Source organism: Podarcis gaigeae (genome assembly GCF_964106915.1).
Source record: "Podarcis gaigeae genome assembly, chromosome: 9".
NCBI lineage: Eukaryota > Metazoa > Chordata > Lepidosauria > Squamata > Lacertidae > Podarcis > Podarcis gaigeae.
In genome coordinates, this window is record NC_139685.1 from 76,546,688 (window position 1) to 76,569,689 (window position 23,002).

The window sequence follows — 23,002 nt, forward strand, 5'->3', positions numbered from 1 at the left end:
CCAGTTTGGGTCCCCAGCTGTTGTTGGACTACAACTCCCATCATCCCCGACCTGCTAGCTAGGGATGATGGGAGCTGTAGTTTAACTACAGCTTGGGACCCAAGTTGAAGAATCGCTGCATTCAGGTCTTGTGGTCTGGGCTGCGTGCCAACAATACTTTTAACTCTGCAGTCCTGCCAATAATTCACAGCTGTGTTATGCCTCTGGAATGCAGCAGGTATGAGGAGCTCCTGTTAGGAATTTGAACCTAGCAAATATAAACAACTGTCAGGCCTGAGAGAGAGAGGTGGGGGTCTGCTTCTCTAACAACCCACATTTAATAGCGGCAGGAAGAATTTACTGTGCCAGGCCAGCTACGCCTCTTGGAATTACAATCCATTTTATGGTGTGTTTCCAATACCATAAATACAGCGGTACTTTGGTTCTCAAACACCTTGGTACTCAAATAACTTGGAACCCAAACATGGCAAACTCAGAAGTAAGTGTTCCGGTTTGCGAACTTTTTTTGGAAGTGGAACGTGCTCCGTTTTGAGTGCCACATTCAAATAGTGTTTCAAATAGTGTATATTATTTCAGAGATGGCAAATATACATGTGCTTTAGTTAGCCAACAGCTAAATTGAACAGGGAGAACAAAAATACATTTATGATATTAATTTTATTAAATGTTTTATCAACAAAAACAAGGTGGTCAAAGAAGTGATACTTGTTGTGGAAAACATTCTGGCACTGCTGATTAGCATGCAATCACTAAGCTAAGGGTGGCTTAATATGTTTGAAACAGTATAGTGGTACCTTGGTTCTCAAACGCCTTGGTATTCAAACAACTTCCGAACGTTCTCCATTTTGCGTCTTACACTTCCAATTTGAGTACCACACTTCTGTTTTGAGTGTTACGCTGAGGTCTGTTTTTGCAATTTATTTTGCGTTTTTGTTTTTGCGGCTCTTTTTTGTTTTGTTTTTGTGACTGTGTGGAACCCAGTTCAGCTACTGATTGATTGATTGTGTGACTGCAGTACATTGTTTATTGCTTTCATTTTATGGCTCAGTGGTCTCGTTAGATAGTAAAATTCATGTTAATTTGCTGTTTTGGGGGTTGTTATTAGAAGTCTCGAATGGATCAATCCATTTTGCATTACTTTCTATGGGAAAGCGCGCCTTGGTTTTGGAACAGGCTTCTAGAACGACTTAAGTTTGAGAATCAAGGTACCACTGTAGTATTTATTTCATAAAAGGCACACAGTGCTTGGTTGTAAGAAAAAAATCAACCCGCAGAGTGGTTCACAAAGAAAGACTAAACAACAAAATGACCAATAAGAGGCTTAAATAAAACTAATAAAAATCATTAGTATTTTTTAAAAAATTAAAAAGGTTAGCATTTACTGTCTGTCTGCTGATTGGCACTGACTTCATGTCTGTTCGATTGGCTGAGCGACCTTCGATCCCTTTGTTTCAACTTCAGGTTGGATCATAGAATTGCAGAGTTTGAAGTTTCTGGCATGTGGCAGCCCTTCCGATATCTGAAAATGGCTATCTTGTCTCCTCTCAGTCTCCTCTTTTCCAAGCTAAACATTCCCAGCTCCTTAAATCGTTCCTCATAATACTTAGTCCTTCATCCAAGCCCAGGACAGACCCCTGCGGCACCTGACTTGTCACTTTTCCCCAGGATGACAAAGAACCATTAATAAGCACTCCCTGAGCTTGATCACTCAGCAAACTACAAATCCACCCAGCAGTTAGCTTCTTCAGCCCACATTTTACCAGCTTCCTCGCGAGTATATTGTGGGGGACTTTGTCAAAAGCCTTACTGAAATCAAGATACACTATGTCCACAGCATTCCCCTGATTCACCAGCTTGAAACTTCATCAAAAGAAAAGGAATGAGATTCATGACCTGTGAGAAACCCATGCTGGGTCTTCGTAATCACAGCATCCTTTTCTAAGTGCTCACAGGCTGCCTGTTGAATTATCTGTTCTAGGACCTTTCCTGGTATTGATGTCAAGCTCACTGGTCAGTAGTTACCACAGGCACAAAACTTCCCCACCTCCAGTCTGCAGGGACCTCCCATGTTATCCAAAAATTCTCAAAGATCATACAAAAAGGCTCTGAGATTACATCCGCAAGCTCCTTTAGTACCCTTGGGTGCAGCTCACCAGGCCTTGGAGATTTGAATTACCATATTTATCGCTCTATAAGACGCACCAGACCACAAGACACACCTAGTTTTGGAGGAGGAAAACAAGAAAAAAAATATTTTGAAGCCAGAACAGCAAGAGGGGTTGCTGTGCAGTGAAAGCAGCAATCCCTCTTGCGGTTCTGGCTTCCGGGATAGCTGCGCAGCCTGCATTCGCTCCATAAGATGCACATACATTTCCCATTACTTTTTAGGAGGAAAAAAGTGAGTCTTATAGAGCAAAAAATATGGTAATTTAAGCAGCCTAGCTGTTCCCTTACCACTGCTCTTCCTATCTTGGTCTGCAGCTCCCTCCTTGCATCACTTATCCTTCTGGTAATGGGGCTTTCAGTCACCTGTCGTCACGTGATCGGCAGGTGGGCTGGATTTGGAGGAACCCAGGATCTGGCCTGTTGGCTGGATCTAATTCACACCCCCCCACACACAACCTAGAGGTTGTACGTTCAGGTGGAACGTGAAGTGAAGGACATGAGGCAGGAGTTGGTAATGCAGGTGAGATGTGCACAAGCAAGTTGCCAGCTAGCTCTGCGGAGGCTCTTTTTATTAGCACAATATGCAAAACCAGTCAGATACATTTTGGACTGTGCCCTTTACGTCTTCCAATCATGCGATCGTGGGGTGTTACATGTGGGAATGTTCAGGGATGCAGGAGAGGATATATTGTCTGATTATAGCCTTTCCAACTTGTGTTAACAAGTTCACAATTTAGCAGAGTAACATTCCTCCTTTTAAACTTGCAGCGGATGCGTTTGCTCAGGCTCGCTAAAGCCTCTATAACTGTTCTGGTATTTCCCCCTTATTCTCTCATAAAAGATAAGACACAACACAGTCTTCTATAAAAGTATAAAAGGAGTTTATTGACATTCTGTTCACAATCTGAATATCAGGTGTTGCGGACAACAGGAAGAGGGCTGCTGCGTTCCTGTCTTGCATTGAAGGCTCCCTGGAAACTGCCAGTCGCTGGTGGAAGCAAAATACCAAACCGGATGGATTCCTGGTCATGAAGGGGAGGCTTGCCGCTTGATCATGTCCAGCATCCTATTCTCACAGTACCCAAACAGTACCCAAACAGGTGCCTCAAGGAAGCCTATGTTGTAAACAAAATCTGCCTTTCCCCCCTTATGGGGTATCCAAGAGCCCATATAGAGTCTTTACGTAGGTTCCCTGTTGGTAGGAGAAAATAACAGAGGCCAACCAGAGAATATTGAGAAGCAAAGCAGCTAGTAAGCCTGATCTTTATTGATCTGTTGCAACAGGGTGCTCCCCTCACAGGCAGGAAAGGAGGAGGAACCCAGAACAATGGCGCACAAGGCCTTATATAGACAATTTAAATTCCCTGTGCTGGAGTTCAAGACCACCCCTCCATACATCATACCTACATCACAGAAAAGGTGGTTTAAAGCAGAAATCTGAGTGGTTTGTTTACCTCCTGTCTGCCAGGTTACTTGTTTAATGGTCACTTGATTGGATTGCCTGCTTTGTTGTTGTTTAGTCTTGTCTGAATCTTCGTGACCCCCTGGACCAGAGCACACCAGGCACTCCTGTCTTCCACTGCTTCCTGCAGTTTAGTCAAACTCATGCTGGTAGCTTCGAAGACACTGTCCCACCATCTGGTCCTCTGCCGTCCCCTTCTCCTTGTGCCCTCCATCTTTCCCAACATCAGGGTCTTTTCCAGGGAGTCTTCTCTTCTCATGAGGTGGCCAAAGCCTTGCAGCCTCAGCTTCAGGATCTGTCCTTCCAGTGAGCACTCAGGGCTGATTTCCTTCAGATTGGAGAGGTTTGATCTTCTTGCAGTCCATGGGACTCTCAAGAGCACCATAATTTTCTCCAGCACCATAATTCAAAAGCATTGCTTGCTTGCTTGCTTGATTGGATACCCTAAGGAGCCTGGCCAGTCTTTTGTAATGATAAATACTTAGTAATGATAAATACTTAGTTCCTGAGCCAGATCACAGGCTCACCCTATTCAAACACAGACAGGATTTGTGAAGGAAAAGACAATGAATCGGGAGGCTTTTCCATTTTCCTTTGACCTTGCAGAGAAATCATTTGGTCAGTTTGGGACAGTTTAAAAATGGTTCCAGGTCGGTCTTCCTGTGCTGATCTATGTACGTGCCTGGTTGGTACACTTATGAACATTTAACATATATCTAAGACCTCAAAAGGGACGCGGGTGGTGCTGTGGGTTAAGCCACAGAGCCTAGGACTTGCTGATCAGAATTCGGCAGTTCGAATCCCCGCAACAGGGTGAGCTCCCGTTGCTCGGCCCCTGCTCCTGCCAACCTAGCAGTTTGAAAGCACGTCAAAGTGCAAGTAGATTAATAGGTACCGCTCTGGTGGGAAGGTAAACGGCGTTTCCGTGCGCTGCTCTGGTTTGCCAGAAGCGGCTTAGTCATGCTGGCCACATGACCCGGAAGCTGTACACTGGCTCCCTCGATCAATAAAGCGAGATGAGCATCGCAACCCCAGAGTCGGTCATGACTGGACCTAATGGTCAGGGGTCCCTTTACCTTTACCTTTAAACCTCAAAATTCCTATCACACCTGCAAGCAGGACTTCTGCTGGAATAGCTTATTTGCTGTTAAGGTGTTTGTATGGATTAAACATCCCAAACTTGCGTCTCCAGCTGTTTTTGGACTACAACTCCCACCATCCTCAGCTAGCAGGACCAAGTGTCAGGGATGATGGGAATTGTAGTCCACAACAGCTGGAGACCCAAGTTTGGGAAACCCTGGTCGGAAAGTATGAATACATCATCCCCCACCGTTGTCTATTGATCTTCATTCTTAATTTATTTCTGCTTTTAACTTTTTTTGCTAACTTTTTTGATTTTGTATTTATTTATTGTTGCAAACTGCTGCGATGTATCTTTATGATACAGCGGTACATAAATATTTGTTTTAGGAATAAGTAAGTAATAAAAGACATCCTGTGCTTCTGCTGGACAGGGATAAATTCCAGTTGTGGCTGGGGGCTTAAAACAGCCCTCCCTCTAAAAAAATGCAATCAGGAAAATTTGCATGGGGAAATTCTTAGCAGGGATTTAATTTCACATTGGTGAGTAATAACCTGATTAGCCAATATTCCAGGTGCCACGTTGGGGACACTGATTCAAAATCTGGACTGGGGATTATATTGGGAAGGGCACTGAGAGTGGAAACTCTCTGGAAATACTTGCAGTATAAAAAAATAATAATTGTTTAAGGTGATCTAGGGATACAGACACCCACCAGACAAGTCTGGGCTTGCCCAGGGCTTAATTTCATGGCAGACAGGCTGCTGTTGGGCTGGATAGGTGCCCAGGGTCCTGCGGGTTTTTAAAAAGTGCAAACTCTGGTATCTTGTCCAAACAGACATGAAAACACTACAAAGCCCAGCGGTTCCCTTCGGTTGCAATAAACTCATCTTCAGTGCCCCCTGCCCTACCAAAAGCACTGTTCAGAAAAGTGGTTTGCACGATTCACTAAGTAAGGTAAGGAGACTGCAAAATTAAAAGCAGAGGCTACTCTAATCAAAAAAATTCCATCTGTTTACAGTTGGTCTCCAAGATAAATGATAAATTTCTCCTATTCCTTATTGAAGTTTTGGTCTTCTGGTCAGTTTTGCCATTTCAGCATAGTCCAATAATTCAATTTGCCATTCTTCTCTGGTAGGGACTTTATCTTCTTTCCATCTCAGGGTCAGAATATGGTTTATGTACCCATGTGTGTGCGCCCACTCTTGTGTATTTATGAACATTTTTGGGTTTTGATACCTTAGAATTATTGGGGGGGGGATGCTTTGGTTGTTTCTTGGGGAAAGTGGGATATGTGTGGTAAAGGTAAAGGTAAAGGTACCCCTGCCCGTACGGGCCAGTCTTGACAGACTCTGGGGTTGTGCGCCCATCTCACTTAAGAGGCCAGGGGCCAGCGCTGTCCGGAGACACTTCCGGGTCACGTGGCCAGCGTGACAAAGCTGCATCTGGCGAGCCAGAGCTGCACACGGAAACGCCGTTTACTTTCCTGCTGGTAAGCGGTCCCTATTTATCTACTTGCACCCGGAGGTGCTTTCGAACTGCTAGGTTGGCAGGCGCTGGGACCGAGCAGCGGGAGCGCACCCCGCCGCAGGGATTCGAACCGCCGACCTTTCAATCGGCAAGTCCTAGGCGCTGAGGCTTTAACCCACAGCGCCACCTGCGTCCCCCTGATATGTGTGGTACCCGACTGCAAAAGTGGATGGGACCACTGGACCTTTTTAATGGTTGTATAGAAGAGGAGATTTCAGCGAGTGCATCTTGTCATGCCTGAAATTGTCCTCTGTTTGCATGGCCATCTTTTGGGGGCCTGTTTAGGGAAGCGTTTAATGTTTGATGCATTACTGTATTTTAATATTTTGTTGGAAGATGCCCAGAGTGGCTGGGGAAGCCCAGCCAGATGGGCGGGGTATAAATAATAAATTTATACTGCCATGCGCTCTACGTGGGGCTACCTTTGAAGGTGACCCGGAAACTACAACTAATCCAGAATGTGGCAGCCAGACTGGTGACTGGGAGCGGCTGCCGAGACCACATAACCCCAGTCTTGAAAGACCTACATTGGCTCCCAGTACGTTTCTGAGCACAATTCAAATATTGGTGCTGACCTTGAAAGCCCTAAATGGCCTCGGCCCAGTATACCTGAAGGAGCGTCTCCACCTCGATCGTTCAGCCCAGACACTGAGGTCTAGCTCCGAGGGCCTTCTGGCAGTTCCCTCGTTGCGAGAAGCCAAGTTACAGGGAACCAGGCAGAGGACCTTCTTGGTAGTGGCGCCCGTCCTGTGGAACGCCCTCCCACCAGATGTCAAAGAGAACAACTACCAAACTTTGAGAAGACATCTGAAGGTAGCCCTGTTTAGGGAAGCTTTTAATGTTTAATAGGTTATTGTATTTTAGTGTCTTGTTGGAAGCCGACCAGAGTGGCTGGGAAAACCCAGCCAGATGGGTCGGGTATAAATAATAAATATTATTACAGTGGTGCCCCACAAGACGAACGCCTCGCAAGACGGAAAACCCGCTAGACGAAAGGGTTTTCCGTTTTGGAGGTGCTTCGCAAAACGAATTTCCCTATGGGCTTGCTTCGCAAGACGAAAATGTCTTGCGAGTTCCTGCAGTTTCCCCCCCCCTTTCCCCCCTTCCCCCCCTTTTCCTAAGCCACTAAGCCGCTTAACATCTGATCCGCTGATAAGCCGCTTAACAGCTGATCACTAAAAGCCACTAAACCGCTAATAGCGCTAATCCGTATCTGAAGAAGTGTGCATGCACACGAAAGCTCATACCAAGAACTAACTTAGTTGGTCTTTAAGGTGCTACTGGAAGGAATTTTTTTTTGTTTTGTTAAAACAACACAGTTGCATTCTAAGCTGAGCACACTTTTTATCGTTTGTACCTTTTAGTGCAAAGAGGCGTTTGTATATGTATTTGGACCTTAAGTATTTTGACATCTGAATTAACGTACCATTTGTTACGGGCTGTGGCCTGGGGGAAGCAATTCAGGTAATCAGATTCCTTTGTGTGGTTAACTTTCAATAACTTGAGCATTTAGTCTCCCTCCCCACCCTGCTGGCGACCTGAAAGTTATATGAAATTACTGGACTCAAAATAGATCAGCCAGCTTTGATTCAGTTCAGTCAAGAGTTCATCGAGCTGTAGATTTTTTTTAAAAAAATGATATTTTATTAAGTTTCACAAAAATTAACAACAGTAAAAACAACCCAAATCACAAAAAACCAACAAACGCATACAACAAAAAATACCAACAAAAGACACACACACACAAAAACGACAATAAAAAACATAACAAAGACAATTCAAGATTAAAAACAAAGTCTATTTCGAATTAATAACCTTCCAGATCTTATTTTCCTTGCTTCCACCCGCTTTCCTTTCATGTATTCCAATTTAAAATTAGTTCAGCAATTATCATATTATTCAAATTCATTTTTTATCTTTACCTCTATACTCTTATTTATCTTAATCACCAGAACCCCTTCACTTCATTTACAATGCCCTTAACATTCATAAATTTTACAATGTTTTTGTAGATAAACTTTAAACTTCTTCCAGTCCTCTTCCACCTGCTCTTCTCCTTGATCTCGGATTCTGCCAGTCATTTCTGCCAGTTCCATATAGTCTATGACTTGCATCTGCCATTCTTCCAGGGTGGGTAAGTCTTGTGTCTTCCAGTGCTTTGCGATGAGTATTCTTGCTGCTGCTGTGGCATACATAAAAAAGGTTCTATCCTTCTTTGGCACCAGTTGGCCGACCATGCCCAGGAGAAAGGCCTCTGGTTTCTTCAGGAAAGTATACCTAAATACTTTTTTCAGTTCATTATAAATCATTTCCCAGAAAGCCTTAATCCTTGGGCAGGCCCACCAAAGGTGAAAGAATGTTCCTTCCGTTTCTTTACATTTCCAACATTTATTATCGGGCAAGTGGTAAGTTTTTGCTAGCTTGACTGGGGTCATGTACCACCTGTAAATCATTTTCATAATATTTTCTCTTAAGGCATTACATGCCGTAAATTTCATACCGGTGGTCCACAACCGTTCCCAGTCAGCAAACATGATGTTATGACCAATATCTTGTGCCCATTTTATCATAGCAGATTTAACCGTTTCATCCTCAGTATTCCATTTCAACAGCAGGTTATACATTCTCGACAGTATCTTAGCACTAGGTTCTAACAATTCTGTTTCCAACTTCGATTTTTCCACCTGGAAGCCAATTTTCCTGTCCGAATTATAGGCCTCTCTTACTTGGAAATAGTGTAACCAATCCTGCACCTTATCTTTAAGTTTCTCATAACTCTGCAATTTCAGTTTGTCCCCATCTTGTTCCAAAATTTCCCAATATTTTGGCCAGTTCGATCTCATATTAAGTTTTTTCAAGGCCTTAGCTTCCATTGGTGAAAGCCACCTTGGGGTTTTTTTCTGCAAAAAATCTTTATATCTGACCCAGACATTGAACAATGCTTTTCTGACAATATGGTTTTTAAACGCCTTATGAGCTTTCTCCTTACCATACCATAAGTATGCATGCCATCCAAAAACATTATCATGTCCTTCCAAATCAAGAATGTCTGTATTCTCAAGAAGTAGCCATTCCTTTAACCAGCAAAAGGCTGCCGCCTCGTAATATAGTGTAAAGTCCGGCAGGGCAAACCCCCCTCTATCCTTTGCATCAGTAAGAATTTTATATTTAATTCTGGGCTTTTTGCCCTGCCAGACAAATCTAGAAATTTCTTTTTGCCACTTCTTGAAACAGTCCATCTTGTCAATTATTTGTAAGGTTTGAAACAAAAACAACAATTTTGGCAATACATTCATTTTAATAACTGCAATTCTACCCAGTAAGGAAAGCCTTAGGTTTGTCCAAATTTCAAGATCTTTTTTCACTTCAGACCAACACTTTTCATAATTGTCTTTAAATAAGTTAGCATTCTTCGAAGTCATGTTCACCCCTAGGTATTTTACTTTTTTCGTTACTATTAGACCTGTTTCTCCCTGAAACCTTTCCTTCTCTATTGGTGTCAAGTTTTTTTCCAGAACCGTAGTTTTTAATTTATTAAGTTTAAACCCTGCCACCTGACCAAATTCTTGTATTATTTCCAAAGCTCTTCTAGTACTAGGGATTGGCTCCTGTAGTGTCAAAACTAGGTCATCTGCATAGGCTTTCAATTTGTAATGTTTGGCTCCGACCTGTATACCTTGAATCTGTTGGTCCCTTCTAATCATGTTCAGCAAGACCTCCAGGACTGAAATAAAAAGCAGAGGGGAAATTGGGCAGCCTTGTCGTGTCCCATCGAGCTGTAGAGTTGGAAAGATTAGCAAAACTGAAAATGCTGTTAGCAGCTGGTTACTGCAAAAATGTGTGTGTGTGTCTTGTCTATATTTGTATATATTCAAATTTTGCGTAGAGGCGATACAGAGTTTGTCATTTACATTCTGGGGCCTTTCAGCTGATGCACACACCCTCCTGCTCTGTACATTCCTGTGCAATGCTATTACTCTTCCTGCATTTCTAGTGGACTCTGATAGTGGACTCTGCATTTCTAGTGGACTCTGTCGGCGTGGTACTCCCCGCGGGTCTCTCTGGTCAGCAAAAGGAGGATTCTGCAGGCAAGTTGAAGAAGCAGACAGTGGTCAGTAGACCTGATCTTTGTTGCAACAAGGTTCAAATACACAAAGAGTAGGAACCTGAGCACTTTTAAGACCTCTCCCCATTTCCCATAATACGTTTTTCAACAGCATCATTGATCACAAATATGTCAAAAAGTAGGTGTTAAGTTGTGGGTGAACATATCAGACAACACAGTGATTCTTCAAACAGCTCTTGTTTATTCACAGGCCAGAACAGAACTGAACTGAAGGGTTCAACCAGCCTGCTTATATAGAGCTCCAGTACAACGCAACAGTAAACATTTTCTGTAACTATCCAATCACTGAACATCACTTTCGATCCCTTATTTGCATATGTGGACCTGAGTGAAAACTATCTACAGTATCCCCCTGCTGGCCCAGGGTGAGAACTTCAGTACATAACAGTAGGAGTGTTTGGCATGTAGAAACATGAGCCCATCACCGACCTCTGTCAATAACCCCAGTTGCTCTTCCCCAAGGAACAATAAAAATATTTACACATGCCCCTAGCTGTAAGGCTTTCCTGTCCATCACCTTTGGAAGTATCAGGATTCAATCCACCATCCTGATGGGTTTCTGCTGGGGTATGTGCTCCCCTTGATGGCCTCCTGCTTCCCATTGTGTGGCTAAGTTCACACCTTATGGAGGGTGTTAACGGAGAAATCTGAGGGCTCCCTTGGACAAAAAACAAGGACACCAGCCAGGAATACCAGAGCAAAAGAGCAGCCAGTAGGCTTTGTCTTTATTGAAGACTGTTGCGACAAGACTCCCACCTGCCACCAGGTGGAACAAGATGGAAGCCCGCCCCCCCCCCCGAACAAAAGAGCCCCCAAACTTTTATTAGCTGCTAATCCCCATGTTAAAAAGGTAAAGGTACCCCTGCCCGTACGGGCCAGTCTTGCCAGACTCTGGGGTTGTGCGCCCATCTCACTCAAGAGGCCAGGGGCCAGCGCTGTCCGGAGACACTTCCGGGTCACGTGGCCAGTGTGACATCGCTGCTCTGGCGAGCCAGAGCCGCACACGGAAATGCCGTTTACCTTCCCGCTGGTAAGCGGTCCCTATTTATCTACTTGCACCCGGAGGTGCTTTCGAACTGCTAGGTTGGCAGGCGCTGGGACCGAGCAGCGGGAGCACACCCCGCCGCAGGGATTCGAACCGCCGACCTTTCGATCGGCAAGTCCTAGGCGCTGAGGCTTTAACCCACAGCGCCACCTGCGTCCCAATCCCCATGTTACACCCCCCAAACTACATTACTAATACATCATGCTTACATTATGGAAAGGGAGGTCTGGTGACAGTAATCTGAGCATCCTGGACCCTGCCCCATGGTTCTCCTTGCCCTCCACCAAACACCCATCAAGTGTAACAAAAGGGATATTTACATTTCCCTGTTTCCCAGCCAAGTGAATCACACCCTTTTGTCTTCATCTGGGTTTGTTATTTCTGGAATGGCTACCTGTCTGGCACTCAGGTATCAGGAGGCCAGGAATTATCACCCAGGCAGAGGGGCTGCTGAGGAGCTGAGCTCATAGAATAGAATCATAGAATCATAGAGTTGGAAGAGACCACAAGGGCCATCGAGTCCAACCCCCTGCCAAGCAGGAAACACCATCAGAGCACTCCTGACATATGGTTGTCAAGCCTCTGCTTAAAGACCTCCAGAGAAGGAGACTCCACCACACTCCTTGGCAGCAAATTCCACTGTCGAACAGCTCTTACTGTCAGGAAGTTCTTCCTAATGTTTAGGTGGAATCTTCTTTCTTGTAGTTTGGATCCATTGCTCCGTGTCCGCTTCTCTGGAGCAGCAGAAAACAACCTTTCTCCCTCCTCTATGTGACATCCTTTTATATATTTGAACATGGCTATCATATCACCCCTTAACCTCCTCTTCTCCAGGCTAAACATGCCCAGCTCCCTTAGCCGTTCCTCATAAGGCATCGTTTCCAGGCCTTTGACCCTTTTGGTTGCCCTCCTCTGGACACGTTCTAGTTTGTCAGTGTCCTTCTTGATCTGTGGTGCCCAGAACTGGACACAGTACTCCAGGTGAGGTCTGACCAGAGCAGAATACAGTGGCACTATTACTTCCCTTGATCTAGATGCTATACTCCTATTGATGCAGCCCAGAATTGCATTGGCTTTTTTAGCTGCCGCGTCACACTGTTGGCTCATGTCAAGTTTGTGGTCAAATGTCTATATGAATTTCTGAAGTTTTCCCTGTGAACCAGTACATAGGAACATTTATCAGTGAATTGTTACATTTGGTATTGTGCATCAGAGGCCCTTTGAATAGATAGGAAGAAACTGTGATGAAGTGTTTTGTGGGGACAAATCACAAAAGTCACAAAAGTGATTGTGCTGATTTTGGTAGTGGGCTGCATGTGCATGATATCTGCTGGAGGGGCAACCCCCCCCCCAAGCTATACATAAATTCCTGCAACAAGGGGGAAGGAGTATGTGACATTTTGCTTAAGGGATTATGGATTCCCATCTTCCAGAGGAGTCATTAGCCCTTGGAACCAAGGAAATCAGTCAAACCGGTGAATTTTGGCAATTGTTTTATTCTGTACTGGATAGGCAGAGGAAACAGTATGAAACATGGGATCCGCTTATTGCTACAATTTTATAGACTGCTTTTCTGAGCCTCTGCTGTGGTGTATGTAAGGTGCCTGTGTCAATGGTCATTGTCCTGGCCTTCGGTAGAGGCTGTGATGGGGATTTTGGGAGTCATTTAACCGTCTTTCCCACAAAACCTTCCACGGCAACAACTCTAGACTCACAGAATCGGAAGGGACCCCGAGAGTCATTATGTTTTTACGTGTTGGAAGCCACCCAGGGTGGCTGGGGCAGCCCAGCCAGATTGGCGGAGTATGAATAAATAAGATGATGGTGATGATGACTGCCATACTGTGTGTGCCTTGCAAGGAGTCTAACCCATTGAAGGCAGGGGAAGTTTGGGTGGTAATCAATAAAATTTCACTCTGAGTAGACCCAATGAAATGAATAAATGTTGCTAAGTTGATTTCAATAGGTCTACTCCATGTTGCTGATTTGCCACTCATCAAATCACCTGATATCACAGTGACAGCAGGGGATTCCTTTTTCCTGTGGTGGCCTTGCTTTGCAAAATAATAATTTTATATATTATATTATTTTATTTTATATATTATATATATATCCTGCCCATCTGGCTGGGTTTCCCCAGCCACTCTGGGCGGCTTCCAACCAAATATTAAAAACAACACAGCATCAAACATTTAAAACTTCCCTAAACAGGTGTTCAGATGTCTTTTAAAAGTAAAATAGTTGCTTATTGCCTTGACATTTGCTGGGAGGGCATTCCACAGGGCGGGCACCACTACCGAGAAGGCCCTCTGCCTGGTTCACTATAACCTCACATCTCGCAGGGAGGGAACTGCCAGAAGGCTCTTGGCGCTGGACCTCAGTGTCTGGGCAGAATGATAGTGGTTTAGCTGGTGATATGTCACAAAGTTCCAAACCAGCTCCACCAGCTCAGACGTTGTGATATATCAGTATATCTCAATGTTTAGTTGGTGGCATATCACAGTGTTGAAAGCCTGATATTGCAGAGCCCTACTCGAGAGTTACAGCTGAACCTTGGGTTGTGGTTTATCTCCCCCAGACAAACCCGAGATGTGAGACCTGGGTTTGGGGATAACATCTCAGCAGCCAAGACAGAGGTGCCACCAGCTGCTCTATAGAGAAAGGGAAGTGTGCTCAAAACAGCTGACTTCCTGCTGATTTGCAGCTTCGGTGCTAAATGCTTTGCTCAAACCTTCCACCACATTTGGTTGGGGGTGGGCAGTGTTAGTGAGCTGCCACTGTGCAGAAGTGGGCAGGGTCAGAAGGAACATTTTGCCAGCAACAACAGAGGTTATCAGCTGGGTTATCAAGAAAGAACGCCTGGTCTGCAGAAGGCTGTTTAATGCTTTGTGCAGACTCACCAGACCAGTGTCTCTTAATCTCTGGTTTCCCCAGCTTTTGTTGGACTACAACTCCCATCTTCCCTGACCACCGGTGTGGCGAAGTTGGGAAATCTTGGTATGTCAAAAACGTTGGTTCACGCAGGAGTGAGGCATTGCGGGAGAGTTAAAACTGTGGACTTCTGGGGAATGGGTATTTGGTCTCTTTCACTGTAAAACTCCCTGTCTTTAGGAGTGTGAGTCAATTACATCCTGACTCTAGGCAGGATGAGATGTTATCTGATCCTGGCACAGCTGGGGGCTTGAGTGTGGATTGGGTGTGAAAAAGTTCAGGAGGCTATCAAAGTAATTTACAACTCAAGCCTGAGAAGGGAGAGGAAGTCTTTTGATCTCAAGGTCTCTGAGCCTAAACAAAGTTCAGCTGTGCTGGTCTCCTGGCAGTCAGGAGATAGTTTCTCATCATACAGCCATTGGTGTGGTGGGAGCTGTACTCTTGACAACGGCTGGGGACCCAAGTGGGAGACACACTACAGAGTCTATCTACCTGCTCCAGTGTGTGCACCTTTTACTGGGTGGGGAGAAAAGTCAGGGATGCTAGAGAAAGTGGGCTGCCCAGTGGTGAGCCTGTCCCAGTTGTTGTTGTCCTGAGGGGGAGACCCCCAAAGGGGTAATAAACCCTTTAATATGGTCCTTCCTGTGGCAGACAGGTGACAGAAAGCCGAGACATTTCACAAGCCGAGACATTTCGCTGCAGGGCTCATAGTTTTATGCCTTCCGAAAGGCACGGGAGGTTTTTTGGTTCCTTGTTTGTCTTCCCTGTCCTTATTTGTCTCCTTTTTGCAGGAGAAAACGCCGGCCTGGTTGAGGTGTTCCGCCGCGAATGCAACCATGTCAAGTCACCCCTTGGTAGAAACCCACAGTTTCTCCTCGAAAGAAGCCCAGCAGCTGCTCCACAACAAGTTTGTTGTGATCATGGGCGATTCCAGTGAGTATCTTCTCAATGTGGCAATTAGGATGTGGTTTGTTCCTCGGCTGCAACAATTCCTGGCCTTCGAAACACAGGCTGGGTGCCTTTTCTCTTGCCGGGAGTATGGAAACAATTCTCTGCCCTTGTCCTTCGGCACGTCCCTCCCTCCTCTCTCTGCCTCTCCATCTCTGGAGCACAGCCTCACTTCCTCTTTCAAACTGCCTCTCTGTATATTTCTATCTTGATAAATTGGAAACATGATCTGCGGAAACTCTGTGGGTTGCAGATCTCCATGCTTAGCATGTGGTTAAATGCTGATGTGCTTCTTAACTGCTTATCGTGCTCAATCCATCTGCTTGCTAAAACCTTAAAGCTTTTTTGTTGTTGAGGATATTCAACCCATCATTTGCCACTCTGCATGTTACTACCAGCAAATGCTTCCCAACAACAGAGATCTTTAAAATAGTAGTAGTAGTAATAATAATAAAAATAAAAATAAATTATACCCTGCCCATCTGGCTGGGTTTCCCCAGCCACTCTGGGTGGCTTCCAACAAAAGATTAGAAGAAGAAAAAGAAGAAGAGTTTGGATTTGATATCCCGCTCTATCACTACCCGAAGGAGTCTTAAAGCGGCTGACATTCTCCTTTCCCTTCCTCCCCCACATCAAACACTCTGTGAGGTGAGTGGGGCTGAGAGACTTCAAAGAAGTGTGACTAGCCCAAGGTCACCCAGCAGCTGCATGTGGAGGAGTAGGGAATCGAGATTACGAGATTACGAGTCCACCGCTCTTAACCATTGCACCACCAGTACAGTGGTACCTCGGGTTACATACGCTTCAGGTTACAGATTTTCTAACCCAGAAATAGTGCTTCAGGTTAAGAACTTTGCTTCAGGATGAGAACAGAAATTGTGCTCCAGTGGCGCGGCAGCAGAGGGAGGCCCCATTAGCTAAAGTGGTGCTTCAGGTTAAGAACAGTTTCAGGTTAAGTACGGACCTCCGGAACGAATTAAGTACTTCACCCGAGGTACCACTGTACATTAAAACATCAGTCATTAAAGGCTTCCCTAAACAGGGCTGCCTTCAGATGTCTTCGAAATGTCAGGTAGTTGTTTTTCTCTTTGACATCTGGTGGGAGGGCGTTCCACAGGGCAGGTGCCACCACCGAGAAGGCCCTCTGCCTGGTTTCTGTAACTTGGCTTCTCGCAATGAGGGAACTGCCAGAAGGCCCTTGGCGCTGGACCTCAGTGTCCGGGCTGAATGGTGAGGGCGGAGACGCTCCTTCAAGTCTACAGGACCTAGGCCATTTAGGCCTTTAAATGGCAGCACCAACACTTTGAATTGTGCTCGGAAATGTACTGGGAGCCAGTGTAGGTCTTTCAAGATCGGTGTTATATGGTCTCGGCGGCTGCTCCCAGTCAACATTCTACCTGTCGCATTCTGGATTAGTTGTAGTTTCCGGGTCACCTTCAAAGGTAGCCCCATGTAGAGCGCATTGCAGTAGTCCAAGCGGAAGATAACCAGAGCATGCACCACTCTGTTGAGACAGTCTGCGGGCAGGGAGGGTCTCAGCCTGCGTACCAGATGGAGCTGGTGGATAGCTGCCCTGGACACAGAATTGACCTGCGCCTCCATGGACAGCTGTGAGTCCAAAATGACCCCCAGGCTGCACACCTGGTCATTCAGGGGCTCAATTACCCCATTCAGGATTAGGGAGTCCCCCACACCTGCCCGCCCCCTGTCCCCCTGTCTCATAATCTGGTGTGGGAGCCAGTGTGGTGTAGTGGTTAAGCGCGGTGGATTCGTAATCTGGTGAACCGGGTTCGCTTCCCTGCTCCTCCACATGCAGCTGCTGGGTGACCTTGGGCCAGTCACACTTCTCTGAAGTCTCTCAGCCCCACTCACCTCACAGAGTGTTTGTTGTGGGAGAGGAAGGGAAAGGAGAATGTTAGCCACTTTGAGACTCCTTTGGGTAGTGATAAAGCGGGATATCAAATCCAAACTCTTCTTCTTCCCCCAAAAACGGTACTTCCGTCTTGTCAGGATTCAACCTCAATCCATTAGCTGCTATCCATCCTCCAACCGCCTCCAGACACTCACACAGGACATTCATCCCCATCACATCTTTTGGGAGATGTGGGTGATTGTGCCTCCTTCAACTTAGCATCGCCCCCTTTGCACCGATGAATGATCCCAAGGGATCCTCTTGGACTGGTGCAGACGTGATTTGGAGTCAAGAGTGGGTCTGTCCTTGCAAGAAAAACCTATTGCGGTTGCCTCTGTAGTGGGCATTTATCGTGGAAGTGCAACACTCACTCACTTGCTACAGGGCATCTGTACCAAACGATGCCAAAACAACCCCCTCTCATCTTTCCTTTGTTCGGCATCTATTTATCTAAACAATGCAGCTACGTGAGATCACTAATCATTCCCAATATAAAATTGTAAATGTGCTTCTCTGCCTGGATAGCTCAGCTGGTTAGAGCATGGTGCCGATAACACCATGGTTGCAGGTTTGATCTCTGTATGGGACAGCTGCATATTTCTGCATTGCTGGGGCTTGGGCTGGATCAGTGCTCAGCAACCTTTTTCAGCCATGGACCCTCCACTGTCCCTTGGACCATGTGGTGGGCCAGACTATATTTTGAAAGAAAAATATACAGTGGTACCTCGGGTTAAGTACTTAATTCGTTCCGGAGGTCTGTACTTAACCTGAAACTGTTCTTAACCTGAAGCACCACTTTAGCTAATTGGACCTCCTGCTGCCACTGCGCTGCTGCTGTGCGATTTCTGTTCTCAATCTGAAGCAAAGTTCTTAACCTGAAGCACTATTTCTGGGTTAGCAGAGTCTATAACCTGAAGCATATGTAACCTGAAGCGTATGTAACCCGAGGTACCACTGTATATTAAAATGAATGAATTCTTGTGCCCCACAAATAACCCAGAGATGCATTTTAAATAAAAGCACACATTCTACTTATGTAAAAACACGCTGATTCCCGGACCATCTGCAGGCCGGATTGAGAAGGCGATTGGGCCGCATCCAGCCCATGGGCCTTAGATTGCCTACCCCTGGGCTAGATAGTCCTGGGTAAAGGTAAAGGGACCCTTGACCATTAGGTCCAGTCCTGTCTGACTCTGGGGTTGCAGTGCTCATCTCGCTTTATAGGCCAAGGGAGCCGGCGTACAGCTTCCGGGTCATGTGGCCAGCAGGACTAAGCCGCTTCTGGCAAACCAGAGCAGCGCACGGAAACGCTGTTTACCTTTCCGCCAGAGCGGTACCTATTTATCTACTTGCACTTTGACATGCTTTCAGTTAGGTTGACAGGAGCAGGGACCGAGAAACGGGAGCTCACCCCGTTGCAGGGATTCGAACCGCGACCTTCTGATCGGCAAGCCCTAGGCTCTGTGGTTTAACCCACAGCTCCACCCGCGTCCCAGCCCTGGGTAATCTTGGTCTAATTTGAGACAATCAAACTCCCCTCGACACAAAGAAGCCTTTCTCTTTTCTGATCTTTCATCATGGTTGAAAATAGGGATTTGCAACAATATGTTTGCATATTGTTTGCAACAATATGTTGTGGAGAACTGTAGAAGAGTAGCCAGTGCCCTTGAAGAGACGTGGGGATATTGTTTCTGGTTGCATATCACCCCCAGAAAGTTTTTATTTTGATACCATACTGTACTGAAATGTTTAAATGTTTCTTTGTTTGCCATTGAATCTTCCCACGACACTTGCTGTGCTCTCCTGCCAGACCAGTGTGATGCATTGCACCTTTTGAGAACCACTGCCCCAAACCCTTTGCAGTGCAGAAATCTTGTTTCCTCCCCACTCCAGAGCAGTTTGTGCTCCATATGTTCCTTTCAATCTGGGTTGACTCTAGATCCTGCTTTCCAGGAGAGTGGTTGTGCCTGCTTGAGACACTTTAAAAGCCCATTAGGTTATCCAAACCGTTCCCCGCCTGCATGATGCCACAGGTCAACGAGAAAGGAAGTGGTATTACAATCCTCCCCCCATTTATTTTTCTTTTACAGTGGTACCTCTGGTTGCGAACGGGATCTGTTCTGGAGCCCTGTTCGCAACCTGAGCAGAATGCAACCCACGTCTGCGTGGGTCGCGATTCGCTGCGTCTGCGCATGCACGTGACGTCATTGTCAGTGTTCGTAAAAAAAGAAAGAAAAGGTTCTGACCTCCCTTTGTCACCTCAGCCTGGTCCTCGGACCCTTGTCGGCATAAAAGAGTCCACGAGAAGCGTATCCTTGCAGAGTACTTTCTGCTTTTATTCTTAAAAGACTTTCTGCAAAAACGACTGACCAACTGTACACATCAACACTACCAGCTTTCACTAACCAACCAACCCAAACAAAAACTAACATTTCTCACTCTATATATACAACCTGGTGCAGGCCGCTGACTCATGCTGACCCAGCTTTTTTAAGCATTAAAGAAACAGCAGCCAATTTTATAGCCGTGACAGTCATTTTGCGCTTCTGCACATGCGAGAGCGGTGAAACCCGGAAGTAACCCTTTCCGGTACTTCTGGGTTGCCGCGAGACGCAACCTGAAAAGATTTAACCTGAAGCAAACATAACAAGAGGTATGACACTATTTCAAGATTCAGAGTCACCATTTATCAACAGTTATAATTCTATAATTCGAATGAGTTCCTGTTCATGCATCCTCAATGTTTATAAACACAATTGCATACGTTTGCTTCTTAAAATTCCATCATGTCCTATTTCACCCTCTTAAGTAGGTTTCTTAATATATTCTATCCCCCCCCCCCTTAAATTTCGCATTTGGAAAATTATTTTTTTTAGTAGACCAGAGAGAGTTTCCAGTCCTCCTTGAAAGATTTTAGATTTGTGTCTCTTATCAGAGCTGCCAGTTTTAACATATTCTGCATATTCCATGGTTTTCATCATCCATTCTTCATTTGTGGGTATTCCATGCCGCTTTGGTTACATGCAGAAACACAGCTGAAGTTTCCTTTGCAATCTACATCTTTGTCAATCTGTTTTCAAATGGATTCTGCAGGGTAATGCAGAATTCACACCAGAAGGGCGTTTCGTTTTTGGAAGGAGCCCAGTTTCTCCAGAAGTGCTTCTTGGAGGGGGAAAATATGCAATAGCTCTAGATCATGGGTAGGCAAAGTAAAGCCCGGGGTCAGATCCGGCCCAATCGCCTTCTAAATCTGGCCCACAGACAGTCTGGGAATCAGTATGTTTTTACATGAGTAGAATGTGTGCTTCTATTTAAAATGCATCTCTGGGTTATTTGTGGGGCATAGGAATTCGTTCACCCCCCCCCAAAAAAATATATAGTCCGGCCCCCGACAAGGTCTGAGGGACAGTTGACTGGCCCCCTGCTGAAAAAGTTTGCTGACCCCTACTCTAGATTGTGTGCGGACTACATAAAAAAACACACCTCGTATTTGGTCTCCATAGATTCTAGAATAAAATGGTTGTATGCAGCCTTAGTCGACAAGACATGTTTTCTTCCTTTCTAGTTTACCGATCGATATACAAAGACCTGATCTCCATCCTGCAGGCCGACAAGGTGCTCACTGTTGATCAGCTGAAGAAAAAGGTGGTTTTTTCTTTAAAGTATTTTCATAGAATCCTAGAATTTTAGAGTTGGAAGGGACCACAACGGTCAAACCTAGATGTCTCGAGGACACAGCTGCTGCACAAGCAATAATTGTGCAAACTTATGCTTGGTTGCCCCAATTCAGGGCAGAACTGGATCCGTATTCCCTGATCAATAACAGATAGGTAGCCGTGTTGGTCTGCCATAGTCAAAACAAAAAAAATTCCTTCCAGTAGCACCTTAAAGACCAACTAAGTGAGTTCTTGGTATGAGCTTTCGTGTGCATGCACACTTCTTCAGATACACTGAAACAGAAGTTTCCAGACCCTTCTATATAGTGAGAAGGTGGGGAGGGGTATTCCCACCAGCCTTCTGAGTAATACCCCTCCCCACCTTCTCACTATATAGAAGGGTCTGGAAACTTCTGTTTCAGTGTATCTGAAGAAGTGTGCATGCACACGAAAGCTCATACCAAGAACTGACTTAGTTGGTCTTTAAGGTGCTACTGGAAGGAATTTTTTTTGTCCTGATCAATAACTTTTCCTTCTGGGCAACTCCTTTTATTCAGGCACAGCAGTCCCTGTCTATACTTAGAGGGGGGAGTCTGATTGGTTGGACAGTTCTGTTTGGCAGTAGGATGGAAACAGGGGGGGTTAGGTGCCTGTTGACCAACTGAGACCCCTCATTCTGTGGTTCTCTGGACTGAGACTTCTAGGAGTAGTAGTAAAGTAAATAGTAAATTTTATTTATACCCCGCCCTCCCTGCCGAGAGCTGGGCCCGGGGCGGCTAACACCAATAAAATCACAGTAAAAACATAATTGGGGGGGGGGGGGAATTTAAAATACAGGTTAAAATGCAATTTAAAATGCAGCCTCATTTTAAAAGTAGCTGATAGATCAAGACCATAAGGGGAGGGCAACATAAGGGTCAGAGTGAGGTCCAAACCAAAGGCCAAGCGGAACAGCTCTGTCTTGCAGGCCCTGCAGAAAGATGTCAAATCCCGCAAGGTCGTGGTCACTTGTGACAGAGCGTTCCACCAAGTCGGGGCCAGTGCTGAAAAGGCCCTGGCCCTAGTTGAGGCCAATCTAACCACCTTGCGACCTGGGACCTCCAAAATGTTGTTTTTTGTAGACCTTAAGGTCCTCCGCGGGGCATACCAGGAGAGGCAGTCCCGCAGTAATGGGTTGGCTGCAAGGTGCTTGCAAAAGAGGCCTTGTGTAGATCCTGATCTCTACTTGCAGGGAGAACCGTCTTTTGCCAATGATAAACTGGTGAAATATAGTGGGTTAGGCTGCGGGAACAGATACCAGGAGGTGCGCGAGTTCCGCTCGGATCACCACCTGGTGCGATGCTACTTCATTCCCCGCGTTTATTCGGACTACGTGGAGGAAATCTTGGACGACCTCCAAAGAGAGCCGAAACCGGACGTGGTCATCTTCAATTCCTGCCTCTGGGACCTCAACAGGTAAGGGGGACTTACCTGTGGCACCATGCGGCTTCCGTGTGTGGGCTTCTCTGAGATATCTGGCTGACCTACGCTTGGAAACTGGGTGCTGGGCTCTTGCTGTGATCCTGCGGCCTCTTGCCTTGTGTTATCCAGCCCTTCGTTGCTGATCCCTGACCAGAAACCTCATATGTCTCTGCATCAGCTGAGATTTGGGATGCTTTTGTTGCTGCCTTTTGCAGGGACTCAGCAGAAAAACTGTGCTTCCCTCTCCTTAAAAAATAACCGCTGGAGCAGTTAGTCATGCAGAGATGCGGTGGGCAAACTCCTCCACGGGTGGTCTCCAAAACAGCCTTATTATTTGGTTGATTACCAAACATGATCCCATGTTGGAGGATGGAGAATTGGGGAAATACCCTTTTGTTTATACTCACATCTGCCCAGGTTTGAAAATCAAGGGAACATGAGACCAGGTGTGTGTTTGTTTGTTTGTTTGTGTGTGTGTGTGTGTGTGTGCGTGCGTGGTTGTTGTTACCTTGTAAGATATTTTATAGTAACTTTCATAAGGATTCAGTATCTGACTTTTTAGTTAAATTGTTTAAATTTTTATTAAGGAAATGATTATTTTCCTCCTTCCAATAAAGCACAGCAGAACAGTTGTCTAAATATAAACAGTGAAACCTCACAACAATTTCATAATGACCTGCCTGT

The 23,002-nt window shown here is 45.6% G+C and overlaps 1 protein-coding gene across 1 annotated transcript in view; it reads left to right on the top strand.

Annotated features, from left to right (window-relative positions):
* The window catches only part of LOC310852737 (PC-esterase domain-containing protein 1B-like), a 390,021-nt gene that overhangs the window by 9,374 nt on the left and 357,645 nt on the right, over window positions 1-23,002 (top strand). The window contains exons 3-5 of the mRNA XM_083756665.1: window positions 15,133-15,274; window positions 20,767-20,846; window positions 22,089-22,312. Coding sequence (XP_083612791.1) covers window positions 15,178-15,274; window positions 20,767-20,846; window positions 22,089-22,312 — 401 coding nt within the window. The 5' untranslated portion in view covers window positions 15,133-15,177. The remainder of the gene's footprint in view (window positions 1-15,132; window positions 15,275-20,766; window positions 20,847-22,088; window positions 22,313-23,002) is intronic.